The following is a 12,341-nucleotide window of genomic DNA, read 5'->3' on the forward strand; positions in this document are numbered from 1 at the left end:
TCAATCCTCAGTCCACCAGCTTGCTTGAGTAAAAACAGTCTCTGTTCCCTATTACAAATTACAAAAAGTCCATGCGACTGAAACTCCAGGAGGAGCTTGCTGTGGGTTTGTCCAGTCAGCTACTTCCTCCATAATCAGGCACCCTTTCATCCTTTGTCAGTTCTCAGCTTACCACACCATTCATGTGCATACACTCACACACACACTTCATGTAACTAGTAAAGAAGAGAAAACCTTTATGAAGGGAAGAACATACAGAGAAAAGAAGATGAAGAAGGAAAAACGGTCAGATGGAATGATCATTGGACTTCCAACATTGCCATTTGTCAGCTACATACCTTCTCCTCTTCACCTCTCAGACAATCTGGCACCAGTTTTAGTGCCCCGGTCTTGATTCTTCTTTCATATGTTGCTTTACAGCCTGGTGAGGAGAGGCTGAAAGAGCTGGGACTATTTAGTCTGCAGAAGAGAAGATTCAGGGGGGATCTTATCAATGTGTGTAGATATATGCAGGGCGAGTGCAAGGGGGATGGAGCCAGACTTTTTTCAGTGAGCCCAGCATTAGGACCAGAGGCAATGGGCACAAGCTGAAACACAGGAGGTTCCCTCTGAACATCAGGAAACACTTTTTTACTGTGAGAATTAATGAGCACTGGTACAGGTTACCTAGAGAGTTTGTGGAGACTCCCTCTTTGGAGATAGTGAAAAGTTGTCTGGACATGGTTCTGGGCAGCTGACTTTAGGTGACCCTGCTTGAGCAGGGGTGTTGGACGAGATGACCTTCAAGGGTGCCTTCCAGCCTCAACCATTCTGTGATTCTCTGATGCTCCAAGGGCTGAGCAGGGATTGTAATTACAGAGAAAGTCCTGAATGCTTGTCATCCTGCTGTGTCCAAGCATCAGAATGGGTTAACATGTCTTCAGTGCCCCTGTGTCTTTGGTGGCTAAGCAGCATGGAGGTGGAAGGTGTCTGATTCACAGAATCACAGAATCAACCAGGTTGGAAGAGACCTCAGGGATCATCGAGTCCAACCGTTGCCCTGACACCACCCTGTCAACTAGACCATGGCACTAAGTGCCATGTCCAGTCTTTTCTTAAACACATCCAGAGATGGTGACTCCACCACCTCCCTGGGCAGCCTATTCCAATGTCTAATAACCCTTTCTGAAAAGAAATTCTTCCTAATGTCCAACCTGAACCTCCCCTGGCGAAGTTTGAGGCTGCGTCCTCTTGTTCTATCGCTAGTTGCCCGGGAGAAGAGGCCAACTCCCACTTCACTACAACCTCCCTTCAGGTAGTTGTAGACGGCAATAAGGTCACCTCTGAGCCTCCTCTTCTCCAGGCTAAACAACCCCAGCTCCCTCAGCTGTTCCTCGTAGGACAGACCCTCCAGACCCTTCACCAGCTTGGCTGCCCTCCTCTGGACTTGCTCCAACACCTCAACGTCTTTCTTGAAGTGCGGGGCCCAGAACTGGACACAGTACTCAAGAGGCGGCCTCACCAGTGCTGAGTACAGAGACGATCACTTCCCTAGACCGGCTGGCTACACTATTTCTAATAGAGGCCAGGATGCCATTGGCCTTCTTGGCCACCTGGGCACACTGCTGGCTCATGTTTAGCCAGCTGTCGATCAGCACCCCCAGGTCTCTTTCTGCCAGGCCGCTTTCTAACCACTCTTTCCCCAGCCTGTAGAGCTGCATGGGGTTGTTGTGGCCTATAAAAAACGGTTGAGAGAGCTGAGATGAAGAAATGGAGAGGAGTTAGCTGATCCTAGCTCTTGCTGTGGTGTAGATAGTATCTGGGACAGTGAAGTTCAGCAGCACTTAAGAGCTAGTAGAGGGGCAATAAAAAGAATTTTTGAAGAAACTGGGACTGAAAAGAAAGCTTAAGGGGGATTAAGGTGTGGGGGAGAAAGGAAGTGAGAGGAGAAGAGACAACTCTGACAAGGAGCACAGGTCTGAAAGACAATCAAGACTTGAGGGATCCTAAAATAGATGAGGAGTCTAAGATGAGAAAATGAGACCAGGAACAAACAGAACAGTAGGTGTGAACTATTGGAAAAACAAGATGGAGAGCAAGTAGCTTTTCTGTTTGCTATTTTTACTAGCAGACTGATAATGAAAGGATGATGGGAGTCTGAACATCTTGTTCGTAAGATTGAGAGTGGTGGGGATAGTGGGCAGTAGTAGCAAGGGACTGAAACTGCCTGAGAAAGATGAAGATTGGCAAAACAAGGATACCAGAATTTTACTGAGAGGCTAAAGAGCTGGAGTCTGCGGTGGAGTAAACAAGGAGTACAGACTGGAATGAAGAACCATTGATTAGGACCAGACTTAGAGAAGCTGGAGAAAAAGGGTCAGAAGGGGTTGTGGCTATAAGAAATGAATGTAAGTCTACATCTGATAGCACTGATTTTTATCCAGGACCTGGAATGTAATCCAGCTTTCCCACATCTCATCTTTCTTTTGACAGCAAGTACGTGCAAAGTCCTACCAGCAGAGGTTTTGTTTTGCTGCTTGTTGTTTCACTGCCCAGGTATGCATCTCATCTCCACAGATGTTGGCAAACACCTGTTGCTATCACTCTGTTAGATCAAGCAGTAGAGACTTGTGCAGTGGATCTAAAGGCTCCAGACTTGCTGTAGGATGGTGCTAGAAAGAATTTAAGGAAGTCATTTGCTATTAAAAAAAAATAAAAATATATATAAAAATAGAAATAATATGTATATACACACACATACACATAGTCCAGGAAAATATGCATCAAAATACTGTTAGAAGAATTCTATTCTGTTCTCAAAGTGAAGCAGGAAAGATTTCGTACTAATGCTGGTCCGTTGGGCTCAAGATTACAGTCACCTTTTGGTTTTGTTTTTTTTAACAGCAACATGCTGGTCCCTGCTATTCACTGTACAAAACATACCTGCTTTGGGAATGGATCAGGGCTGTGTAGCTAAAGAGACTGGTGTTTTTGACCCCTTTTGACTTTGAGTCGTGAGAATCTGTCTCAACAAGGAAGCATGTGCCTAGTTTAGCCACATACTCTATCAGAATGGATGCAGAAACAAATTTTGCTGCAAGGTTAGCTTACTACAAGACAGTGCTGTCACTGGGGCATGCTGGACAACAGCGTTCTCAGTGGCTCTCAGATCATAAGTGCTTGCTATGCCCTTCTTAACTTCATGAGAATGTGGATGATCCTTTCTGTCCTGACTAGAAGTACGGGGACCAGTTAGTTCTCTAGAAGATGTATGCACCGTCCTTTGCCAGTGGTCAGGGCACACAGGATGCCATCCAAGTCTGGGGTGTCATCAGTGGCTGTATTGCCAAGGGGAATGACAACTCTGAGCTTCCTGGGGTGGTTAGAGTGAGACTGTGAGAAGTATGATCAACAGGTGGAGTCTTCGGCGATGTTGCTTATGACTTATCAAAAAGCAGTGGAGTGCCAGTACTGTCTTGTTTTCTTTCACTTCTTTCCACCTTCCAGCACTCAGCCGTCTATGCCTTTTAGGCAAGCACACTATTTCCCTTCCCCACCATGTCCTTAGCTGAACGTCATTGCATGTGGCTGTGTGTCTATGAGTGATCTCTTGCAGACCTCAGAAGACATCACAGGCTTGGCAGTAGTAGTCTGCTACAGACTAGACAGTGTACACACGGCAAAAAGCCAAATTTCCAGCACTTGGAGAGGCTTATGCTTTGCAAAAGCAAGGGACTGTCAGGGCTGTGGGTGGATAGAAGACTAGCTGATGTTGCAGTTTGGGGAAGTGTGACATGATAAGAGAAAGGGAGGCTATGTTACCTACTTAGGCCTTGCAGGATCGGAAGCAACCCTCGCACAGTTTCTCCAAGGAAGCATTTTTCTCACCCTACCACAAGTGAACCAGGAGATTGTGTTTTTTCACACCTTCTTGTTTGTAATTCTCATCAGAAATATTCCTGCAGGGTTTTGATTAATGTTTTGCTCAAAGCATTCACTGTGAGGATTGTGCCATGATGCTTTTCTTGATGGATCATAAACACACTGTTCCCTGGTTGAACTTCAGTGCTGACACAGGCAATACTAGATACTGGCTGTGGTGGCGGTCATATGATCAGATGATCATACAAGTGCTGTTCAGTACAGCATCCATTGCACCGTATCCTGCTCCAGAAAGCCCAGAGTAGTGCTGAAGACTATGACCTCTCCTGGACTGTCCCATGTCTTAATGCCCAGGTCCAGGGCATGCACATCTAAGTCAGCTGGTGGGGCTCCACGGTGTGCTTTCATTCACAGATCTCTCTCAATTCTGCACAGTACAGGGCACATCAGCTTTGCTGCCTCTGGACTCCCACTAGATGTTTTTATGAATATGTTATCATTTTCTTCAATGTTTCTCTGTATGGATTCCCAGTCTTTTCATAAATGGCAGTGTTAGTCAAGTTGGTAATGTGGGACTGCCACCAGATGACCCTTCTACTTAGGGAAGTCTTGAACTTCTTATACCCAGATGTAAGTTGGAGTGGTTCTGCAGGTTGCACCATGCTGAGTCCTTAGCGTTTGAGCAGAGTCTGCACTAGCTGTCGTGTCCATTAACCAAATAGCAAAGCAAGCAGAAGTGAAGACAAGAGGACCTGAAAAGGCAAAAGCAAAATGAAGGGTGGAACAGAAGGCTGAGTATGTAATAAGGAGAGGCAACAGGAACTCAGAATTTGAGGGTTGGTTATAAAGCATATGAATCCCTTGGGAGAGCATCGTGTTTTGTGGTTCGTGCATGTTCTGAGTATGCTTGCAGGCTTTTAGAACATGATGGCCCTCACTCACCAGTTAAGTACCTTGTGTCACTGTGAATGCAATCTGCTTGCACATGGTAAAACTGCTCTTTTGTTTGACCCAAATGGCAAGTGTAGTATAGTTAATGAGGACATTCACTTTCGCAAGCTGGATCACTAATGAAGATGTGCCCACCTCTTAGTTTCATCAGTGCTAGGGCCTGACTCAAGTATTGTACTCTGCTTTGAGAAGCACACAGTGCTCAGAGGTGCAACCAAAATCAATTGCAGCTGCTTGAATAAGAATACAAAGTAATAAGTTATGCCAAGTTTTCTGAAGAAGCCACTCCAGAGTGTCTCAGGGCACCTAAGAATAGTGGATTCTTCAGATCTTAATCTTTGTTCTTCAAAAATACTTTTTTCCTCCTTATATCACAGAGATTTTTTGAAAATATGCTAGTGTTTTGTGCTGGAGAACTGACAGGAATTTCTGAAACTTCAGTAAGTCTTTTCTATAATAGAGCCCTGGCTAGTTTTCAAAAAGTCAAGTATTGGGATATTATTGAACATCAAGGATAAAGGACAAGATTGATAAAGGACAATTGAATTACTGTTGTATGCTTGCATCATGTGAAGCTGGAGTTTTGTGTTGAAATAGTATATGCTGTTGTAATCTAAGACTGCCATAGTGGATATATACAATAGAGAAAAGTTATTTACAGGAAATCTTCATTTTAGCAATTGTTAATCTTTTCATAGTTGGATTTTGTCCTTTATTAATAGTCTTGTGAGGAAGAGTATAGCCTGACCTAGACTTATTTTTAAGAATCATTCTCTTAGCTGGAAGTTGAATCTGAAAAGCAGTACATGTTTTATAAATGAGTTGAAAAGGACTTAAGTTACATTCTCTGATTCTCTCTTGTCGGTGCTTGCAGCTGTGATTTTTAAAAAATTTTTTAGCAACTGAGAGTGATTGAAAATACTCATACACCTGTATATGTGAATTCAAACCTTGATGTTACACAGTCCCACTCATACTGCCTCTCTTCTTTTTGTCTGATTACTGACCCCTCACACACAAGCTTTATTTTTGGGGACCCCACAGTCCCCTGCTCCCGTGTTCTGGGGCTGCAGAAATGAAGAAGGTAGCAGCTTCAGGGGGATTCAGGTGTGTGAGGGACAGGATTGGAAATCATTTCCAGTATTTATCCCTGCCAAAGAGTTAAGTGTTGTACCTCTTGTTCTGTTCCTTCTGCCCTTGAGCACCTTCTCGTAGGCTCTCAGGTATTTGCCTCTTAAAGCTTATTCCATAAGTAGTTCACTCCCCAGTGCTCCTCAGCAAGGCTTACTAGTTTAGGCTTGGCTTCTCGCTGTTCCTTGGTTTAATGTGAGTGTGCATCACTGACAAGGAGCCAGAAGTTTAACGTGACCGCCTGGTTCACTGCAGACTGTTCAGTTTCACTGGGCACCATCTACTGGGCCCAGTGACTTTGCTGCAGGTTGTAAATTTTGTATTCCAGCCACAAGGTTACGTAAGATGGATACAGATTTCTGCCTCGTTGCAAATGCAGGATGGAAATAACTGTTAAATGCTTTTTTCTTTCTTCCATTACATTTTACAGTTTTAATTCTATATCCACCAATAATAGAGCAGTGCCTGACTTGGGAGATTTCCTGATAGATTTTTTTTATTTCAATATCTTTTTGTCTTTAATCCTGCTACCTGTTTTTGTTTCATTGACTCTTTTAACTGGTCAATTGTAGCTTATTCACTAACATATTTTTTCCTTTTCCCCATATGCATATGTGTACATCTGTATGTATAGAGAATTTATATAGTTTTTATACATTGCAGCTTTTTATGCACCTTAAGGATGTCCTTATATTCCCAGCTTCTGTGAATGCTTTCACTTTGCATTTCTGATCATGTTCAATTTCACTGACTGTTGCTTTTAAGCTTTGGCAAATTGGCCACAGGAAAGCTTCAGGTCTTTGTAATATTCTTCAGTCACATACTCTGTTTACACAAAGTAAAACAACCAGGACAACCTCCATAGTCACTGTTTTTTAGCTTGGTACCTAATACTGCTTCATTATCATAGAATCACAGAATGGTCTGGGTTGGAAGGGAGCTTAAAGATCATCTAGTTCCAACCGCCCTGCCACAGGCAGGGACACCTTCCACTAGACCAGGTTGCTCAAAGCCTCATCCAGTCTGGCCTTAAACACTGCCAGGGAGGAGGCATCCACAGCTTCTCTGGGCAACCTGTGCCAGTGTCTCACCACCCTCACAGTCAAGAATTTCTTCCTCATAGCTCATCTAAATCTCCCCTCTTTCAGTTTAAAACTGTTACTCCTTGTCCTATCACTACATGCCCTTGTAAAAAGTCCCTCTCCCACTTTCCTGTGGGCCCCCTTCAGGTACTGGAAGGCTGCTAGAAGGTCTCCCCAGAGCCTTCTCTTCTCCAGGCTCAACAACCCCAACTCTCTCAGCCTCTCTTCATAGGAGAAGTGCTCCAGCCCTCTGATCATCTTCGTGGCCCTGCTCTGGACTCGTTCCAACAGCTTCATGTCCTTCTTATGTTGGGGCCCCCAGAGCTGAACGCAGTACTCCAGGTGGGGTCTCACGAGAGTGGAGTAGAGGGGGAGAATCGCCTCCCTCGATCTGCTGGCCACGATTCTTTTGATGCAGCCCAGGGTACAGTTGGCCTTCTGGGCTGCGAGCACACACTGCTGGCTCATGTTGAGCTTCTTGTCAACCATCACCCCCAAGTCCTTCTCCTCAGGGCTGCTCTCAATCCATTCTCTGCCCAGCCTGTATTTGTGTTACAGTTACTGTGTTAACAGTTGTCATCTGTTATTTTAGAAGTCTCATGGAAGGTTTACATGAGTTGACCAACAAACATTGCCCTGGGGGAGTAACTTGGGATAACAACTTTTCATCCAGTCAGAGATTTAAGGAACATTTCACCCTGTTCTCTGTTTATGCTAATACTCTGGGTTTAATTTTACTCGTTGAAGTCCTGTGGGTTGTCTCTTACTCTGTAGTCTGTAATGTTGTCTTTGATCTCCCTCCCACTCTCCCTGCTCTCTCTGTACTGAACAGTTGAAACCTTTTAACGTTCCAATAAGATGTAACGCCACCTTGCACTCATACCAACCACATTACTTCTCCAGTGTAAAAGATAGACAGACTAAGATGTATGAAGACAAACGTAATCTGTCAAGTGTATAAGGCAGTTTGGCTTTAGTAAAGTGTTAGATGGCGTGTTCTGGGCAGTTCTGGGCAAAACACTGAAGATAATGAAACAGCAGGAGATAAGAACAGTGAGAATGATCAAGATTTAGGTAAGTGAGGCGAGACACAAATGCGAACAGTCTTCAAATACGTAAGAAACAACTGCAGAAAGGAAGGGAAGATCTAATGTTCAACTCCATGGTGTCTAGGACTAGTAGGCTTAGCTGGTAGTAAAAGAGAGACTGCCTCAACATTAGGAAAAAAATTTCAGTTGTTAAGGTAGCTAAACATGGGAATAGATCATCTTACAGTGGACCTACTACTTCTGGAGCGTAGTAGGTCCTCCAGGAACCTACACTTCTTTCCTTCAGTATCCCCTGCTGCCTTGTGCAACACATGAGGGAGGGATTACGGTTGTCTGAGAGGGAGCTTTTACCACCCCAGATGCTTCCCACAACTCCAAAGACTTCCAGAAGTGCTAGAATTCTACTGAGGTGGTTGTAGTTAGTGTAGTTTGTGACTGCATCAATATTATAGTGGAATTTCTCTTACCAAACTTTGAATTGTGTTTCCAAGAAATTCAGTGGGTAATCCTAACTAGCATTTGATCCCTTTCAGGATGTGATGTACAGTCCTGTTAGCCTATAAGGGCTTAGTGGCATTAGTTCCAAGACATTGAGGCTCATCTTGTTTGATTTTTTTTTTCCTCCTTTCTGTTTGTCTGTTATCAGTAAGTCATCTCCTCTCTGCTTCATTCTTGAAGTTGACCCATTCAGGTTTTTAGTTCAGTAGATTATAGCAATTTAAGAGCACAGGTTGTGAAGATAGTATTTTGTTTCTGATACTCTCGTAACAGATTTTCAAAAGCAATTATTCCCAAAATAGATACATATTACAGTCATATTGTAAAACTAGTAATTTCATATAATGAAATGTGTTTTCAATTCTCTTATGAAATGATTGGAAATTCTCTTGTGAAATGATTCAGGCTTGGGGAAGAGTGGCTGGAAAGCTGCCTGGTGGAAAAGGACCTGGGGATATTGGTCGATGGCCGGCTGAATATGAGCCAGCAGTGTGCCCAGGTGGCCAAGAAGGCCAACAGCATCCTGGCTTGTATCAGAAATAGTGTGGCCAGCAGGACTAGGGAAGTGATCGTCCCGCTGTACTTGGCACTAGTGAGACCGCACCTTGAATACTGTGTTCAGTTTTGGGCCCCTCACTACAAGAAAGACATTGAGGTGCTGGAGCGAGTCCAAAGAAGGGCAACGAAGCTAGTGAAGGGTCTAGAGCACAAATGTGATGAGGAGCGGCTGAGGGAACTGGGATTGTTTAGTCTGGAGAAAAGGAGGCTGAGGGGAGACCTTATTGCTCTCTACAACTACCTGAAAGGAGGATGTAGTGAGGTAGGTGTTGGTCTCTCCTCCCAGGTAACAAGCGATAGGACGAGAGGGAATGGCCTCAAGTTGCGCCAGGGGAGGTTTAGATTGGATATCAGGAAAAATTTCTTCACCGAAGGGGTTATCAAGCACTGGAACAGGCTGCTCAGGGAAGTGGTTGAGTCACCATCCCTGGAGGTATTTAAGAGACCTGTAGATGTGGTGCTTAGGGATATTGTTTAGTGGTGGACTTGATAGTGTTAGGTTAATGGTTGGACTTGATGATCTTAAAGGTTCTTTCCAACCAAAATGATTCTATGATTCTGTGAAGTAGTAGACGGGTGCAACATATAAGCCACAATGGCAGACGTGCAATATTAATAAACACGCACAAATTTCTAGGCTTCCTTCTATAACTGACCCTAAAAATTTGTAATCACATGCACGCACCCATGCACTGACCTACAGAAATATGGGCATCCCCGGCCCCTTGAGGCATGTGTGGGTTTCAGGCAGCACCCACTCTTCTGAGAGCGTGGGTGCCTCTAACTGCACGTCTCCTTTGGGAGACGTGGGTGCTTTAGCTTTACTTGTAACTGTGTTATTCCCTAAAATCTGTTGTTCCCTACAATCTGCTAATCCGCAGGCCATTGAGAAAGCTCCCCACCAGGTCACATGTGCCCACCCAAGCTGTGGGTCCCTGCCTGCTGCACCCCAAACTGCTGTTGCACCAGCTGGGGTGCAGCTAATCATGGCATCCATCAGGCCTGATGGAGGTGGCAATAGTGGCAGGGCAGTTGGTTTCTCACGCTGTCAGGACATGTTTTAGTCATTGCTCTGTTCCACTCCAGCATCTTTTATCCCTGTTACGAATTTTCCTGCTGCTTTTATGCTTCTGAAGCTGATTCCTTCTTCGTTTCAGAAGTCTCTTTGTGATTCCCTGATTACCATTTAATCCACCCGAGGGTCACCACCTTTAGCACAATGAGTCTGTTGGGGCAAATGCTTCTCGGACAGTTGGAGGTGTTGCGTTGACACACATTGTTTATGCTCATATTTCTATCACACCAACTGTTATCCAGGCCTTTCTGCAAAGGATGGGCTGTGCAGGCAAGCACCACCACAGGAATTCTTTAGGATGTTGCCCACATATAGATATAGATAGATGTGTACATGGACCTTGTGAGCATGACTTTATCGCAAGCACCTTAGCTCAAAGTACGTTATGAGAGTTGCTCTAATATTCTGTTTGCTAACAGAATAGCAGATTAGAGCCTCAGGTGGTTGTATCCCTATTAATATCCTGATCAAAAAAAATTTGCTGGGGTGGTTAACCAAATACGTTCTAATCTAATGGGAGAGTCTACTTGTCGCAGTCATAATTAAATGCCCAAAGCAAAATTTCTTCATGTAATTGTTAGAGCAACGTCAGTCACTCTTGAGAAATTCCTAAGCTTCTATATATCTCATATGAAAACAGAGTTGGCAAGAAGGTTTTAAAAAAGTCATAGAGCCAAAGGAAAAGGGCCCAAAACATTGTCGTTTAACGAAATTACTGAGTTCACCATATATGCTTGCCATCTCTTCTGCTTCTGAAGTGATACTGATCATTTTTATGTAGCCCACTAGGTGGCATTCATTACTTAGAAGTTCCTTTGCAGTCAGCCCTGTGCCCTAGGATTGCTATTTTCTCGTGACATTTCTTGTATTTCCAGCTTAATTTCATCTGTAAAAAATGATTAGTAGCTACTATATCAGTATAAATACTCTGATGTGCTAATGGTATATGATTTTCTTCTATTTGGTCATACATGGCAAAGTAGCATTTATATACAATAACAGTTAAATGGCAGAGGTCTCAAAAGTTATGTTTCTACAGGTATCAGACATTCAGGCAAGAACAGCACTGCTTATGTGGTCCCCTCCATCCAGTGATACCAGAGAAGACACTGACAAGAATGACCTACCAGAGGTTTATACTTATGAAGTGATGATTTCAAATACTGGAAAAGATGGAAAGTACAAAACTGTATATGTGTAGGTGTTCATTATTTTTCTTTAATTGCTGTTGTATTGAATTCTGTGGCTTAAAACCTCATTTAAAATCTGCCTATTGTCTGGAGAGTTAAATAATTGGCATTTTTGTGCAACTTCTTTTCAGTAGACTTGGTTCTGTTTCATTACTGAAGTCTCTACTATCAATTAGAATTTAAAGACTTTGTTCTTCAATATTGGAAGCATGTTTTAATACCACTTAGCTGTATTTCACAGAATCACAGAATGGTAAGGGTTGGAAGGGACCTCTGAAAATCATCTAGTCCAACCCCCTGACAAAGCAGGCTCACCTAGAGCACGTTGCACAAGGTCATGTCCAGCTGCACTAGAAACTATGGATTCTCAAGTAGTGTGATGCACAAGTAGTGAGAAATACAAATTGTATTTGTAGTTACTTACTTCAGCACATGGTTCTGCTCCCCATAAGGTTATCCCTCCCTTCCCTGAATATGCCCTTGGTGTAAGAGACAGTCTTACAATATGAGATAAAGTAGATTGACACAGAACACAACTCTAGCAGCAGCAAAACAAACAAAACTTTTCAATTGTTTCATTCCTAACACAATGGAATTTCAAACAGTTTTTTGCAACTTGGAGAAATATAACAGTAAAACTTATGTTAAGGGTGCAGAGTGCTCTAATAAACCAGCTAAATGCAAAGATATATAATTATCTTAGTCACCTTCCATGGATTTCTTGGGAGCAGTACATGAATCACAGGTTGGATATCCCTGTCCTGGAACCTAGAGGAAAGCAAATGAGCTTTGCTAACATAAGCTGATGTCAGTAAAAGCAGACTAGTAGATGTCACTGAGGTGCCTTTTCTGTTTACTGGGCTCTAACAAGTACGTATATACAGTCATTTACAGTTTTAGATAATAATTTTTTGCAAGGCTGAACTGAGCTTCTAAAGGCCTCAGT

At 43.4% G+C, this 12,341-nt stretch overlaps 1 protein-coding gene across 5 annotated transcripts in view; it reads left to right on the forward strand.

The window, feature by feature from the left end:
- The window catches only part of FNDC3A (fibronectin type III domain containing 3A), a 139,427-nt gene that overhangs the window by 91,441 nt on the left and 35,645 nt on the right, over positions 1 to 12,341 (forward strand). For all 5 annotated transcript variants that reach the window (XM_068419543.1, XM_068419558.1, XM_068419549.1 and 2 more), the window contains one exon: positions 11,245 to 11,402. In XM_068419543.1, the coding sequence (XP_068275644.1) occupies positions 11,245 to 11,402 (158 nt within the window). The remainder of the gene's footprint in view (positions 1 to 11,244; positions 11,403 to 12,341) is intronic.

The sequence above is a fragment of the Nyctibius grandis genome, chromosome 2 (assembly GCF_013368605.1).
Source record: "Nyctibius grandis isolate bNycGra1 chromosome 2, bNycGra1.pri, whole genome shotgun sequence".
Classification (NCBI taxonomy): domain Eukaryota; kingdom Metazoa; phylum Chordata; class Aves; order Nyctibiiformes; family Nyctibiidae; genus Nyctibius; species Nyctibius grandis.